The sequence below is a fragment of the Narcine bancroftii genome, chromosome 1 (genome assembly GCF_036971445.1).
Source record: "Narcine bancroftii isolate sNarBan1 chromosome 1, sNarBan1.hap1, whole genome shotgun sequence".
NCBI classification, from domain to species: Eukaryota; Metazoa; Chordata; class Chondrichthyes; order Torpediniformes; family Narcinidae; genus Narcine; species Narcine bancroftii.
The window spans coordinates 294959397-294975080 of record NC_091469.1 but is presented as its reverse complement, the minus strand read 5'-3'; the positions used below and the strand labels follow the sequence as shown (position 1 = coordinate 294975080).

The window sequence follows — 15684 nt, the reverse complement described above, 5'->3', positions numbered from 1 at the left end:
GCAGAACAATTACAAAAATAGACTGAGGGATGAAGACGGGTAATGAGAGTAAAAATGATCACGATTGATATGTATGCGGGTAAAGAGGTATAAGAGTGAATAGAGACAATGTGCATACGTGAATGTATCTGTACTTAGAGGAAAATATAGATAGTATAGACAAGAATTAATAAGGGAAGGTAATGGAATAGAGAGAATAAGGAGGGAATTAAAAGAGTGACCTTTGTGACATATGAAAAGTGAAATCTTTTCTGGGGGGGGTGGGGTGAGGGGAAATAGCGGTCACTGCAAAATCAGTTGACGCTTGCGAGTGGATTCGCAAATCCAAATGGAGAGGGGAGATGTGGTTGTCTGACAAGGGATAAAGGACAACTCAGGAGGGGAAGGGGAGATTGGGGATAAATAAGATAGAAATAGGAGAATAAGGAAAATGTTGGATGTTGTAGGAATGTTGTCTTATAAAGAGTTGAAAATAAGAAAACAGAAATGGAAAAGGAGGAAAGGTAATGATGGAAAAACGGAAAGAGAAGATAAACAAAATATAAAAGGGCTACGCTGAACTATATGACTTTAAATATTAATGGAATACATAACCAAATTAAAAGGAAGAAACTACTAAATTTAAATGAATAAATGTATTCCATTAGAAAAAATAACATATAGGTTAAGAAATAATATTGAAATATTCGAACAAGTATAGGAGCCTTACATTAAATACAATAACGAAAACCTACCGGGGACAAACATTACCTAAGTTGATGGAAGGAGAAGGAAAGAAAAGAAAGGACTCAGTAGAATTGCTGGTGTATTTTTGTTGAATGACAACATTGTCTGACTGGCTTAATGCAACCTAGATTGTATACCTAAAATGGATGAGAGGGGGGGGTGGGGGGTGGCTTGGGAGGAGGGGGGGGGGAGAAAAAGTCACTGTATATGTGTGAAAAAGAAATAGTGTATATCATGGCTAATGTGATTTATGGTGTGAAAAATAAAAAATTTTAAAAAAAAAAGGATCCACACCACTCAGTATAAGCTCTATTCTCGCTGCTACCATCAGGAAAGAGATATACATGCCACAAGACTCACACCACCACGTTCAGGAACACTTAATACACACAGAGAACATCGACAGAGAATGCTGCTGTCGAAGAGCTGCAGCAATCATCAAGGATCCACACCACTCAGTATAAGATCTATTCTCGCTGCTACCATCAGGAAAGAGATATACATGCCACAAGACTCACACCACCATGTTCAGGAACACTTAATACCCCTTCACCACCAGACTTCCCTGCAACAAACTCAATCAGGGACTCATATAAGGACTCTCACTTGTGCATTTTATTGATATTTTTATTCTCTCTGTATTGCACAGTCAGATTGTTTACATTCATTATCTGTTTACAGTTTTTTCTTTGTTTTTTTTTGCACTACCAATAAGTGGTAATCCTGCCTCGCCTGCAGAAAAAAAAAGAATCTCAGGGTTGTATGGAATGCCATGTATCTACTCTGACAATAGATCTGAAAATTGGTTTGGAGTATGTTTTCTTATGATGCAAGGTTAACAGAGCTAGGACATTTCTCTTTGGAGCCAAAAAGGATGAGAGGTGACTTATTAGAGGTCTGACAAGATTAGTGAATAGCTCGCACTTTTTTCCCAGGGTGACTGGAGCAAATATCAGAGGACCTATGTATAAGGTGTTGGGGAGAATGTTTAAGGGAGATGTCTGGGGTATGTGTGTCTTTCTACAAGAAAAGACTGGTGCCCATACTTCTGATATAGCCTATGTACTGGGTGCATGTCAGTGGGACTAGGCAAAAAAAATGGTTCGGCACAAACTAGAAGGGCTGAAGGGGTCTATTTCTGTGCTGTTATGTTCTATGGTTCTATATCATGACTTTATTGGTCTTGATCTCAGTAGCCCTTTCAGAAATTGAATCCATGATGTTCTATCCCTCAGGCCTCAATCAGCAAGGACTGGTGACAGCATCTTTTGCACAATCATCCTCAACATCATGGCACTGCAAAGCTTCATGCAAAATCCTCTACAATGCTTCACATACACCAGGACCGCCTGCCCAAACTGCCCTCCAACTCCATCTCTGAATTTGCAGGTGAGAGCACCATTGCCAGCAGGATTTCTGACAGTGACAAAATGAAGTAAAGAAAAGTGCTTAAGGGACTAGTGGCTTGTTTCCAGGTCAATAGTTTCTCCTTCAAAGACATCAAGATCAAAGAGTTGGTTACATATTTCCCAAAGAGGGGAGACGCTCAGTTCCCTGGCCCTCAGCAACATTGCTAAGATGGAGGACAGTTCCTATGGGATAAACATCCCCAGTCCTAGAGATGTCTGAAGAAGCCTGAGGAAATTTGGCTCGGTTTAACGACTTCTGCAAGTCCTATCCTATCAGGGTGCTCCCCCAAGATCGTAAGAAACTGCAAAAGGGTTGTGAAGATGGCTCAGGCTGACATCGACTCCCACTACCTTGGAAATGTAGCCAACACATTAGAAGACTCATCCCACCCCACCCACACTCTCTTCACCTCCATCCCATCAGGAAGAGGCACAAATATTGGATCACATGTCAGCAGATTTAAGCATAATCTCCTTCCCACCAATATCAGATTCCTGAAATAACCTAATAATAGTACATTTATATTGCTTTTGCTCTGTACTAACTGGTCACTGTCTGTAACTCTGCACCCTTGTTCTTTTATGTTCTATCTTACTTGCTGTACTGTGTATGAGATGTCTTCTGGACCACTCGCTGAATAACTTCTTTCACTGCATCTTGATACATATGACAATAAATTAGAAGTATTCCATGCATATTCCATATATTCCCTTTAGTATACTGGACAAGTTAGACCCCCATTTTCTATGAATATTGAGAGTCCTTATTTTTCTTACCAATATTTTATTCTCTGCAAGAGATTTAGTTTAATTTTGGCATTGTGTTCAGCATAGACACTCTGGGCCGAATAGCCTGTTGCTATACTATTCTATGTAAGACCTTGCAGTGACAAACCAGTTAAAAGGGAAGAGAATGTGAACAGACTGTAAGGGACTGCAATTAAGTGGTTTTGTCTGAATTCATTGCCACAGTATTAATCATGCGTGAAACATCTTATCTTCCATATTCTATAAAATTTACCAATAGCTATTTTAGAGCCCTGATTAACTTGCCCACCTTGGCATCCTTGAGTCTCTCCCAGTTAGGTGTAATGAAATACCAGATGCCATCTCCAGCACCGGGCAGCGTGATCCCACGGAACAGGAGAATGATGAGAACAATGTAAGGAAAGGTGGCTGTGAAGTAGACAACCTGTAAATAGAAGACAGAAAACTCATTTGGATCCGGTCAAAAGAAAAACTTCCCAATCCTCAAATAAAGTCCAAAGAGAAGGGTAAAAGTATAACATGGCCAACCTTTCCTGATGATTTGATGCCTTTGGCCAGGGATAAATAAACTATTATCCAAGCCAATAGTAGAGTCAGTGCTAACTCCCAACGTATGTTCCCAGGATGTTCAATGCCCTCAGAAATTTGTAACACAAAGTACCTGTGGAGAAAGAGCAACAATCGTGAATACTTTGAAAAAGAGAGTACATGTACCTAGCAGTAAATCTTAACCCTGGGTTTGAATTGCAAATGGGAGAACAGCAAACAAATAGCCCATTTTGCATTACACTCATCTTGTATTTACATTGAATGGAAAGTAAAACCAGTGAGTTGTTGAACAGTTTGACAACCATCACCCATTTTGCATAATCATACAAAGTCAGGTATATCCGTGTTTGCCAGCAACAAAATCATTATTTTGCGGAGGAATCTTGAGATTTGAAACAGTTGCACATTTTGTGAAGAGAAAAATATTGTCAGTATTTAAGGTGAATGAAAATTCGAATAGAGTTTCTTTTTTTGCTTTACACTATCCATTCCCCCCCCCCCACCCCCATTGAAATAGTTTATTTTGTCCCCGTGTTCTTTCATTCACTGATATTTGCTCCATCGAGAGGCATGTTCTCAGGTATCTACTCTAAAAAGACCTATGATACGACTTCAGTGGAAAGTCCATCAGTGTTCCTCTCTTATGGTTTGGCTTTCCTTGCCTGTTTAATCCTGGCCATATTTTGCAATTAAAATGTGAGCAACCCTTGCTACATGAAATTTCCCACTTACTTGAAGTATTCTTCACTGCCACTGACAAAGGTTTTGTTTATGGACCTGCTGTAATTCACCATGGTGAAGTTGGGGAAGGCAGAAATGCAAAAGGATGTATTTTTAATATGCACACTGTTGGTATCTTCAATTATACAAGAATCTGTTGGGATAAGAATATCAAATTAATATATCAATAATTCAACTTGAACCTAAACTGCTTACCAACATTTGGGTTGTTGCTTTGACCCTTTACTACATCCCAAAATGCTTAACAGTGAAGACACAAAAGGCTTGCACTGAATCATTACTGTTAAAAGAACTTCCTTTGCCTCAGAGCACTGAAAAATAATTTAATATTTCAGCTGACTACAATGGCCCTCTGTGGATTTTCTGGTGTTTGCAATTTTGCAAAGTAGAGCAGACTGATTAAACTAATACATGAAGGCAATGCTTTTATACCAGAGTTTGGAAGCTCAAAATACCCAAAGGAATAAAAATATCCAATGGCTCATGTAACCATCATTAAGAATCTGCAGGTTACATGTCTTCAAGGTCTAACATTCGATATTATTCTGCACATTGTTCTCTTGTGTATTGATGGAACAGTCACTGAATATATAATCTTTTTCTCCTATTTATGCCTTCATTGTGATGTGTTGGATGATATCATCCAGGAATATCTTGAACAAACTACTGTACCATTTCCTGTTACTAATTGTGTGTACTCTTAATAATATCGTTGCAGTTCCTCATTCTGAATAATTACCCAATCAATGAGAGCATACCCCAAATATTTCCTGATATCACATCACTCACAAACATACTTCATTGAAAACCCCACAAATAATGGCTTCACTTACATTTGTCTAACTGTAAACATCGCCAGCTAGTTGGCTTTGGAAGTTAGCTGGAGAACAATTTTTTGAAGGTGTTTTTTTTTTCTGAATTTTTTTTCACATTGTTTGTCATGGAAGTCTTGATACCAATTGAACATCAACCTAATATAGCAAATGTCCAAATAGTTTCCTTCATGTTTCATAAATCCAATGAGTGTGGCAGAAGACCTCCTGTGCAAGGTCTTGGAATATTTTAGGTGATTTAAAAAAAGATAATCTGTTGGAGAAGATTGGTTAAACCTAAACCTGAAATAACTGCTACTTAATTATGCTCATGGCATACATGTTTTTTTTCTAAACTTTTGAAGTAGCCTGGAGCTAGCAATTGATAATGATGAATCCCAGTGGACTCTATCTGAAAGGTGACCAAGCTATAGAAAATTTGAGGCACATTAAATACCTGATAAGAAAATTCTAAATCATGGGATGACAGTTTTTGCAAGCATTACCTGGAGGCCACGCATAACAACGTGCTCCCAGAGCTCAATACCTACCTTAATAATGCTGCTCAGATACACCAGCAGTTGCTGCTGGAGTTCCAATGGGTAGAACCACACTTCCATGATGTACCACATAGTATATAGGCTGCGTGGAGGAAGATGGTGGTTGGAGCCACACTTCCACGATGTACAACAATGTATTTAGTCTGCGGGGTGGCAATCCACTCGTATATTTCAATGTGGACTTTTTGCTGACAGTGTTTTCCTAGTGCTGCTCAGGAAAAGTTCCTGGTCCCAGCTTTCCAAACACAACCTTTACTCTAAAATATCAATGAATCTTCTCGTGGGGGGAGAAGGAACATAAGTGGAGTAAGTTGAGTTCATCCCCGAATGAGGTTGCTGGATTTATTTAAATGGACCAATGATCTGACGTTTGTGTCAGGCAGCTTGTTACACCACAAGAAGGTGATTTGGCAGTTACTCATTGGACAGTTGGTGATTGATGCGCAGTGATTTGATGTTCCCCTACACTATGAAGGTGTAATATTGCAAATCAATCTATTAACGGGTAGTGAGGCAGTTGGAAACTTACAAGTACTATGTGGAGCAAGGGAAGCCTAATTGTCATCAGATGAACTCAAATAAAATCCTTATAAATGCTTGTGTTATTCTAAACTTTCCTTTTCCAAATTTATGACAAAGTTTTTCAGGCTTGGTTAAGGGATTATGTCTCAAGGGAAATTAAATGAACAGAAACTTGGATGGATTTCTTTCCAGTTTGATTTGTAGGGTCCTCAACTATGATGAAGGGCTTCCATTTATGACAACATAAGAGTTGATTAAAATAAAGCACAACATGAGATGTACAGTATATCATTGTATGTCATGCAATGTGATGTTATGTTGTAGTTTACAAAATTGTCATTATTCATGACAACCTTACTGCAGTGTGCTTTCCACCATATAACATGCGTAGAGGAGGTCGTGAGGAGACATGACGGAGGGGTACAATTAAAATTATGAGGGTATAAATTGAGTAGACATCAAGAAACTTACCCCCTTCTCAGAGGTCAGCAGAACAAGAGGGCACAGGTTTAGGGTGAGGTATAAGATATTTAGAGGGGATATGAGGGTGAAGGCTTTCACCCAAAGAGTGGTGAGTACCAACAGGTTACAGCAAAGATAGGGGTGGAAACAGAATCACTGATAACACTGAAGTGTCAAGTCGAGTATTTAAAGCACCTCAAGCATAGAAGGCAACAGGCCAAGTGCAGGATGATGGGATTAATACATGGCTTGGTGAGTCTGTGTGGAACCAAATAGCATGTTTCCATTCTTTATGAGTCCATGACAATGATATAAAATGTCATACATCGGTATATGATATCCAATGTAATATCTTGCGGTTATATGTTATGTCACACAATGTTGCAGGTATCATGTTACATTATAGAATGAAATGTATTGTAACACCAGTAAGATTGAGTGATTCATATCATATAACAGTGTAGGATGTGCTTAAATAGGATGCAATTTATCATGCAGAAACATATAACATTTTGTGTTCAATACAATATAACATCCTATAACAATATAGGATGCAACATTTTTGTGTGCATCATGGATGAAATTCTACTTTTTATATTGTTTGTAAGTATCAAGTATCAATGTCCATGTACAGGAATTTTCGTAGTATAAACTACAATGTGTTATGAGGTGTACACCACATTATGTCACATCATGTTGTGTGAACCACACCAAATCAAACACCATCTACACATGATTCAATAGCATGCAGGGCTTACCATGTAACATAACGTGGTTTACAATGTAAACTCATATTAATATGGTATAACACAGTGTGACATGTATTATGAAATATATCGTTCAACACATGGAATGACTATCTTGTAACACAGTAATTTAAGCATTGTGCCAGATAGAATGGTCTATGTTGAACTGTATTGTGCTCTACACATATTTTCTTCACCAATTTTTCTAGATTGAAATGAGATCCCATGAACTAGTAGCAACCTACCATCTGAAGGCTGAACACATTCATATCGGGTTTGCTTCTGTAGCATTAGAATGAATGCATTCATTAAACTAATTTTAAACTAATATTTTTAAACTAATATTTGGAAAGAGGAAATTGATGCCAGTATAATTACAGGATTGTAAAATAATGTCATTGCATTCATTCCTCTGTTTAGAACTGAATAAAATATTCTCAGAAGGTTCCATAACATGAAATCACTAAAATGATGGTGTCTTACAAAAGTGAATTGTCCTGACTGCGGGATCTCAATTGTCTATTGTTTTAATCAACAATTTGAAAAACATTGAATCTGGGAAACATTTTAACATGAGAATGTCAAAATGTTTTCCATGAGGTGTAAATATAAAGGCTATTCAATCGAAGGAGGTCTTGCTGTTATATTGATTGTATCTTTCATGCCCATTGAGCATCCCAAAATGTGCATTAAAATGTGATTGTTGTTGCCAAGAAGGAAGTCTGACAGCCAATGTCCAACAAGACATGTGATCTTCACGAGTGGCACAAGTTAAGGCTTAAGCGTTGGTTCAAATATGTGGGAGAACACCCAGGCTCATCTACCTGAGAGGGCAGAGGCCATTATTCTCTCCATGATAGGACATGCTAGGCTTGATACATTTTATGTACAACTTTGGAATGAGCCTTCAATAAATGGTATTAATGGAGCCAGAAACAAAAAAGTATTGTATTAATAGCATTAATTAGCATCTCACAGTACAGCCTTTTTCAAATCAGAGGTGCGATCATAAAAGAGGGATTTTGTGCAGTTGAATATGTTAGTATGTAAAAAGACAAGGCAGAGCGAGGCACATGCATTACATAGATGTACTCTACAAAGCATTGCATTTCTACAATAATCAAATATGCTTTAAAATTAATACCAAAGGCATTATGCATTACCTTTGAACTTCAAGCATGTTTTGATGGGTGAAAAACTTGGAATGCATTACTGTCTGCTGTTATCTGCCAGCTGTTTAACCCATATTAGATTTATATTATACTGTGATTTTCCAAAGTTAGCAGCCTTCATTTTCCTACGGTTTAAGATTTTGTTTCTGTGAATAAATTAATGAGATGCAACATTAAGATTTCAGTAAGTTTAGGACAAGCTTCAGGAACATTAAATTCAGATTTTTTTATGGCACATGTATATAATTAATACAGTGACATCCAGTTGAAGAGCAAATCAAATCAAGTCTGGCAGAGGACAAATGTAGGATTATTTTTTTTTTTCAGGACTGTTCTCAAACAATGCATTCTTAATCCAAGTCTAAAAATCATCTCCTGATGTATCAGTGGAAAAAGTCCACCTCTCAGTGCAGCCATTTCTATCTTTCAGTAAGATTGTTAATTTTCACCATATCAGGGTCAGAATTTGAGCAACAGATCCAAAGTTGAGAGGATCTAGGTTTACTTATAGTAATTTTATTCGGGATCTCACCGCCCTCCAGTCACTGAAGATATTCATCTTGCCAGTCTTGGGCTGGATTCAAATTCTCATCCGAAAAGAGAAACAGTTTTAATCTAAATTATTCTACCTGGAGAGGCACTTCAAAGAATTTAAGTAACCTATTCCTTTACATAACCAAATTTTAATTTTACCAGAGCACAATCGTCTCAAATCTGTGACCCTCCGAGCATAGCTTCCCTGCGGGGAGCATGTGAATTTATCCCCATAATCAATTACAACTTTGACAGAGGAGTTTTATGGAGATCATTACTCCAAAGATTGATGGAATAGCTTTTCAGTTGCAACCTAGCTTCTATAAAACTGATACAGCTTGCTGACACATTGGCAATCATACACATCGACTCCAATGAAAGCTGCAAATCTAAACATACCAAAAGCACAGATTAATATAGATACAAGGTAACTCAGTTTCCAAGAATTGCCTTAAAGCAGCAAAATTATGCTTATACACTCATGAAAAAGAAATGTAAACTAGAAGATAAGGATACATTTGTTAGTATTTACTTTTTAAAAAAATTTTAGTGATGCAGCATGGTAACGAGCTGTGCCGTGGAGGAAGCCAGAGCACCTGGAGGAAGCCCACTCAGGTAATGAAGATAATGTTCAAACTCCTTACGGACAGTGCTGAATTCAAACCCATGCCGTTGGCGCAGTAATAACATTGCACTATCCACTAACCGTGTCACCCTAAAATCTTCAGTCATAATATGAGCTGTTATTTAATCTTGTTGGGTTTCTTGGAAGTTCTGGAATACTAAATGAAATAATTTTAACAAGTTTATACACTTTCATTGGTATCATTGCTGTGGGGTTTTTATGAACAAATTTAGAGTAGGTTAAGGATTGCTTCCTTGCACTGGATTCTTGTTTGAAGCTTTCTTTCATGCTAATCTCAAAGATCTTCCAAACTAAAACAGCTAACATTATCATGCTACTTGGTTTATTGACGTTCAGGTTGGAATTAATTTAGTTTGAGGAAATTTTAATTTAACTTTATTGCTCAATTGAATCTTCCGAGACATTATATATCATTGTATATTGGTCCATTCATACCAGAACCTTAATGGTACATCTCAGTTATATTGTAAATGACCTGGAGAGTTTTAACCAATATTGATGCTCTCATTTTGTGCCACATTCCTTTATTTGCTAATGTGATACAGAGCAAATGGGCAAAGCTATTTACATAATTTCACTGCACATTCCTGGCACATAGTTAGGAAGGATAGAGATAAAAATTTAATGCTTCCCTCCTCTCAGTAGGACATGTAGGGTAATCATCTCTCAATCGCTGGGTAGGACATGTGGGGAATCATCTCTCGATCACTGGGTAGGACATGTGGGGTAATCATCTCTCAATCGCTGGGTAGGACATGTGGGGAATCATCTCTCGATCACTGGGTAGGACATGTGGGGTAATCATCTCTCAATCGCTGGGTAGGACATGTGGGGTAATCATCTCTCAATCGCTGGGTAGGACATGTGGGGTAATCATCTCTCAATCGCTGGGTAGGACATGTGGGGAATCATCTCTCGATCACTGGGTAGGACATGTGGGGTAATCATCTCTCAATCGCTGGGTAGGACATGTGGGGAATCATCTCTCGAACACTGGGTAGGACATGTGGGGTAATCATCTCTCAATCCCTGGGTAGGACATGTGGGGTAATCATCTCTCGATCACTGGGTAGGACATGTGGGGTAATCATCTCTCAATCGCTGGGTAGGACATGTGGACTCTGTATCAAAAGACTAAGTGATATTTTTAGTGAACTACCACTGGTAATCGTCACCATTTTAACGGTATTGTTAACTTTTTAATGGCAGGTTGTGAGTGCAGCTCACAAAGAAGAAGGAAGGTACCTATTCTCACTCAAAAATTTAAAAGCTTTAACTTGAAAATATATATTTTTTTAAATTGGCTGTTATATATCTGAAGTATTAACATTGAAAGAGGTTATTATTGAGCCCATCAGCTTGTGCAAACATTGCAAGGCTGTATATTATCTCACGTACATTGTAATCAAATGGCAATAACAATTGCTGAGCACTGAGGAGAAATATGAAGCATTAAACATTTGAAGTGTCCCTCAGAGTGATCTGGTGTGACCACATATTCAACATAAATCTGTCCATTCGTAACCAATAGTTTTCCTAAACTGGAGCAGACTTACTGCCGACTGATGTGAGAAATAAATCATGCACCACATATCTGGCATATGCGTTGGTTTATTTTATTCGCCAAGGCATAGAATATAAAGACAGGGAGATTATGCTGAACTGCAAATAGCACTGGTTAGACTACAACTTGAGTACTGCAGAGAGTGCGATTCACCACATTGCAGGAGAGGCATGACTGCACTGAACAGGGTGCGGGGTGCGGGGAAAATGTTCCCAAGGTTGGGAAAGTGCAGAATAAGGAGACACTGTCCAAGGATAAGGGAAAGCCATTGAAGACAGCAATTAGAAGAAACTTGTTCACTCAAGGAGTTGTGAACCTGTGGAACTCTCAACCACAGAAAGTTAATGAGTTCATTTCATTAGATGTATTCAGAAAGGAGTTGGATGTTGCTCTATTGGGTAAAGAGGTTATGTGGCCTGGAGAACAAGCAGGAACAGGATTTTGAAGTATTATGATCATATTGAATGATAATGTAGGTTCAAGGGGCTGAATGGCTTTCTCCACACTAATTTTACTATGATTCTATAAAAAGAGATCTGCATGAGTGTTGTCTGGAGAAGAAAAATTAGAACAATGAGGAAAGTTTGAAAGGGCAAGATTTGTTTCCTATGGAACAAATGGTAGATTTAATCGGGTTGCATTCAATTATGAGGACTCTCGTAGTGTAAACAGGAAGGGAGAGCACCTACTTCCCTGTTGAGAGGGATCCAAAGCTAGGGGAAAGGCGTGTGTGAAGGGGCAGGACGTGGAGTTGGGGAAAGAGTGGTGATCACTGATTTAAAGTGACTGGCAAAGTGGATGGACCTGGTGGAAAAGGCACAGTGACTGGAGGGGACTCTATTTTGGTTCTCTTTCCCTGAGTGTAAGGGGCACTGGGCAACTTCTACTGATAGCAAATGTTTGTCTGCCTTACAGTAGACTAAAAAAAAATTCATGTAGAAAAAAAATCACATTTCCTGTTTTATTGCATCTTGAATCTCGAAGTTTTTTTAAATCCAGACGTTGATCTGGAACTCATTCCCTGATTCAGCAATCTCCTATGGTTGATGACACCAATTAAATTAAGTCAGATCTCTTCAGAATGAAAATACAATTGTCTATATAAAATTAAAAGTTTAGAATGTGAAATTACATTAACCTCTGGAAGTGGGTAATGATTACTATATTAATTATCCATAATATTCAGTTCTTCAGCTGGCATCACCTTCAGTATGAATTAAAGACTATCAAGGAAAAGAGGAGATTAGAAGCTACTGTGCCCAAACTTGCAAAGGATTCAAAGTGGCCAACCAGAACAATGATGGAATCACAACTGACAACTGCTTTCAATGGGGATTTGAAAGTATATTTGGAAAGGTAATTATGGACAAAAGGCCAGTTTAGATTAGTGGACAACTCTCTTAAAAAACTAGTAAGAAAATAACGTGCCAAACAGTCTCTATCTCTGCTGTAAAATTCAATGATTCTGCAAAGCTAATGTCTCACCCACTTTGACATAATTTGTAAATCGTCAATAAAAAAGCTGATGATCCACTCATAAATTACATCACCAATTTGTAATAATTTGATTAGATTTACCCGCTACACAAATGAAGGCAACTATGTAGTAATATGACACCACAGTTCAAATGATCATAACAGCAGAAGTAAAATGACTAGCAGTAACCACTTTCCCAATTCCCACTAGCCAGCGAAGATGGATGAAGGTTAAAATTAAATAAAAGCAAATAAGGCTCGTGATATTGGAAGATGCTGTGATCTTTGCTGGAATTTTAGAGAACCAGTTGTCATTTTAAGGCACGTTACGTTCACAAGTATCCATGGCGACCCCTGTAAAACAAGTGCATGTCTTGTTGTAATATGTTAAAACCTCCTCCAATGGATCGAGAAGACTGGGTCAGTCCAAAGAGTAGGTTCTGCAGTGGTTACCCAATAGCAGCTTGCTCTTGTCTCTACAATTCTCAGTGTTCCATTTATTTTCGCAGGACGCCCAGGGAAGGACAGGTATACACGATGCAAAGAGGTAGAACAAGGTGTAACATATGATGATATTGTAGTACACGGCAATCAGAACCGAGATAATCAACATAGCGATTCCACATCCTGCGGACAGAATGAAAAGCAAGACAATTTAAAATGCAATAGGGCATGTTCATTTCTAAACATTTTCTGAGGGTTGCTGTGGAATGCGAAGGCTTACCTTGCAACGCAGGAATAGCCTTCCACACAGATATAGGTCCCTGGCTTGCAAATTGGCCAAGTGCTGTTTCAAGGAGGAAAATGGGAACTCCAGCAAAAGCCAGCATCATCAGGTATGGGATCAAAAATGCACCTAAAGGGAGAACCAGTGAAGAAAGACAAGATTCAGTGTTTAATCACTCGAATTGAAGAACTTCAGATGATTTTCAAGGTACATATTATCATCATGTAATAATAGAAAAAAATGTAATCTACATGATATTGGCTTTTTTATATTTATTTATGTACGTCTATATTTTAAATCAGCTGGAATGAGTTAGGATACAAGCTAGACTGAATTTGCAATAATAAAATTAAGTATATTAAAAAATATCAAGCTGAGATGGCAGTGTTCATAAATGGTAATTGTACTGGGCAGAAAATGTATGGTGTGTACGATGAACCAGTAGGGGGCACTACAGACTCATTAGTTCCAATTTTGAAACAAAAAGGCACGTGATGAAGGTAAAACTGCACAAAACTTTGGTGTCTGGTCCTCATCCTGTTAATGAATCAAGATTTAAAAAGTATACTCCCAAAATGAGTGAGCCTTGCCTCAGTATCTTCATCCTTCTTTAAACTGGGAAATTAAACCAACAAAATACTTGATTACTAAACATCCAGAGGATAGCTGCTTATATGCAACAATTCTTATTGGGTTCCAATTAAATTATATACATCTCATGTCATCGCCCTCCTTCAAAGATGAAAAATAAAGAAAAGCAGAAATAAATAATTGTCCCATCCAGACTGAGATTTGGTTTCAGGAATTCACAGTTCCTTTTATTATCATGAAATAATATATTAAAAATACATTAAAAATATATTAAACAAGTAAATGCATGATCTACTTTAACTTTTGCCTACCAGAAGGCAAACAGAGATGCCATGAGCCCTGGTGCCACTTACTATAGGAGATAGAGAAACAAAAGGGAGTCCCTTCAGAGTAACTAAGTGCCCGTGGATTCGCCTCCTGCATTCCCTCAGCCGTACAGACTGCTGTTCGATTCATCGGCCACCCGAGCTCCAGATCCAAACCTCTGACATGATCAGGAAGCCCCTTCAGCGCCCAGGGCTCTTCAGGAGCCCTTCTTGCCCTCAGCGCCCTCTTGAATCCCAGTTCCTAGATCTGGTTCACATGAGATAGATTCCATCAGCACGCCACCCGGGCAGGTCCGCTGTCCGACAACCTGCAGATGCCCCCGCTCGTTGCTCCGCTGCTGTGATCACTGGCCATTTACTCTGCCTCTCCTTCGTAAGGGGGGGGGGTGCCCTCCTATTTCTGGTACCCTGTGCTGATCATCTGTTCCCCTGGAGTCTGCAATCCCTTGTGGCCGCTGCTGAGTGCAGGTGTCACCATCCTGGGCACAGACCTCATGGTTGCATGATTGTACTTACAAACACCATCAGGTTCTTTAACAGGCCTTTTAACCTCCGTGCGGACTGGCAGTTTTATGCTTTGGAACAGCACCGTGTATCCACTCCCCCACGTCTGCACCAGCACTGCCAATACAGCAGGTCCGCCAGGTATTTTTTGTCAGAGTGATAAAGACTCTTTGTCCTGATCAATCCATTTCCACCCACCCACGGTACTTTAGCCCATTTAATTCTCCCAATATCTCCATCAATTCTCTCCTGGTTCTATCACTCACTGCCACTACAGTGACCAACTCACCTATCAACTGCCAAACTGAGACCGCCCACAAACTGCACCTCTTCTTCCATCTGGGCACCTTCCAACTGGATCCCATTATCATCGGCCTGGCTGGTTTCTGTTAAACTCCCCACCCCATCTTCTTCCCCTGTTGCATTTCCCCCAGCTATCGTCACCTCCTATCTCTCTCTCTCTCTCTCTCTCTCTCTCTTGCCTTTCCCCTCGGTCTCCTTTCACAGAGACAAAATCATTTCCTCATATCCAATTAACACCTGTTGTTGGTCTGGATTCCTCCCCTAGCCACTCTTCAATCTCTATTCTGACTCCTTCCTGCTCTTTGCTTACACCTTCATGAAGGGCTCAGACCTGAAATGTCGGTAATATATCTTTACCTCCTACGGGCGCTGTGAAACCGGCTGAGTTCCTCCAGCATTTCTGTGTGTTTTCACCTATCAACCTGCACATTTGGACCATGTGACAGGAGACTGGAGCTCATGGAGAAAATCCATGAGGTCACACGGAGAAGATGCAAACTCCATGCAGACAAGGAACCGCGGCCAGGTCTAAGCCCTGGTCATTGG

General features: G+C 39.1%; 1 protein-coding gene across 1 annotated transcript in view; it reads right to left on the bottom strand.

The window, feature by feature from the left end:
• The window catches only part of slc6a5 (solute carrier family 6 member 5), a 65534-nt gene that overhangs the window by 36243 nt on the left and 13607 nt on the right, over window positions 1-15684 (bottom strand). The window contains exons 3-7 of the mRNA XM_069904931.1: window positions 13412-13543; window positions 13141-13314; window positions 4185-4326; window positions 3432-3564; window positions 3193-3327 (exon numbers count right to left, since the gene is read on the bottom strand). Of these exons, the coding sequence (XP_069761032.1) occupies window positions 3193-3327; window positions 3432-3564; window positions 4185-4326; window positions 13141-13314; window positions 13412-13543 (716 nt within the window). The remainder of the gene's footprint in view (window positions 1-3192; window positions 3328-3431; window positions 3565-4184; window positions 4327-13140; window positions 13315-13411; window positions 13544-15684) is intronic.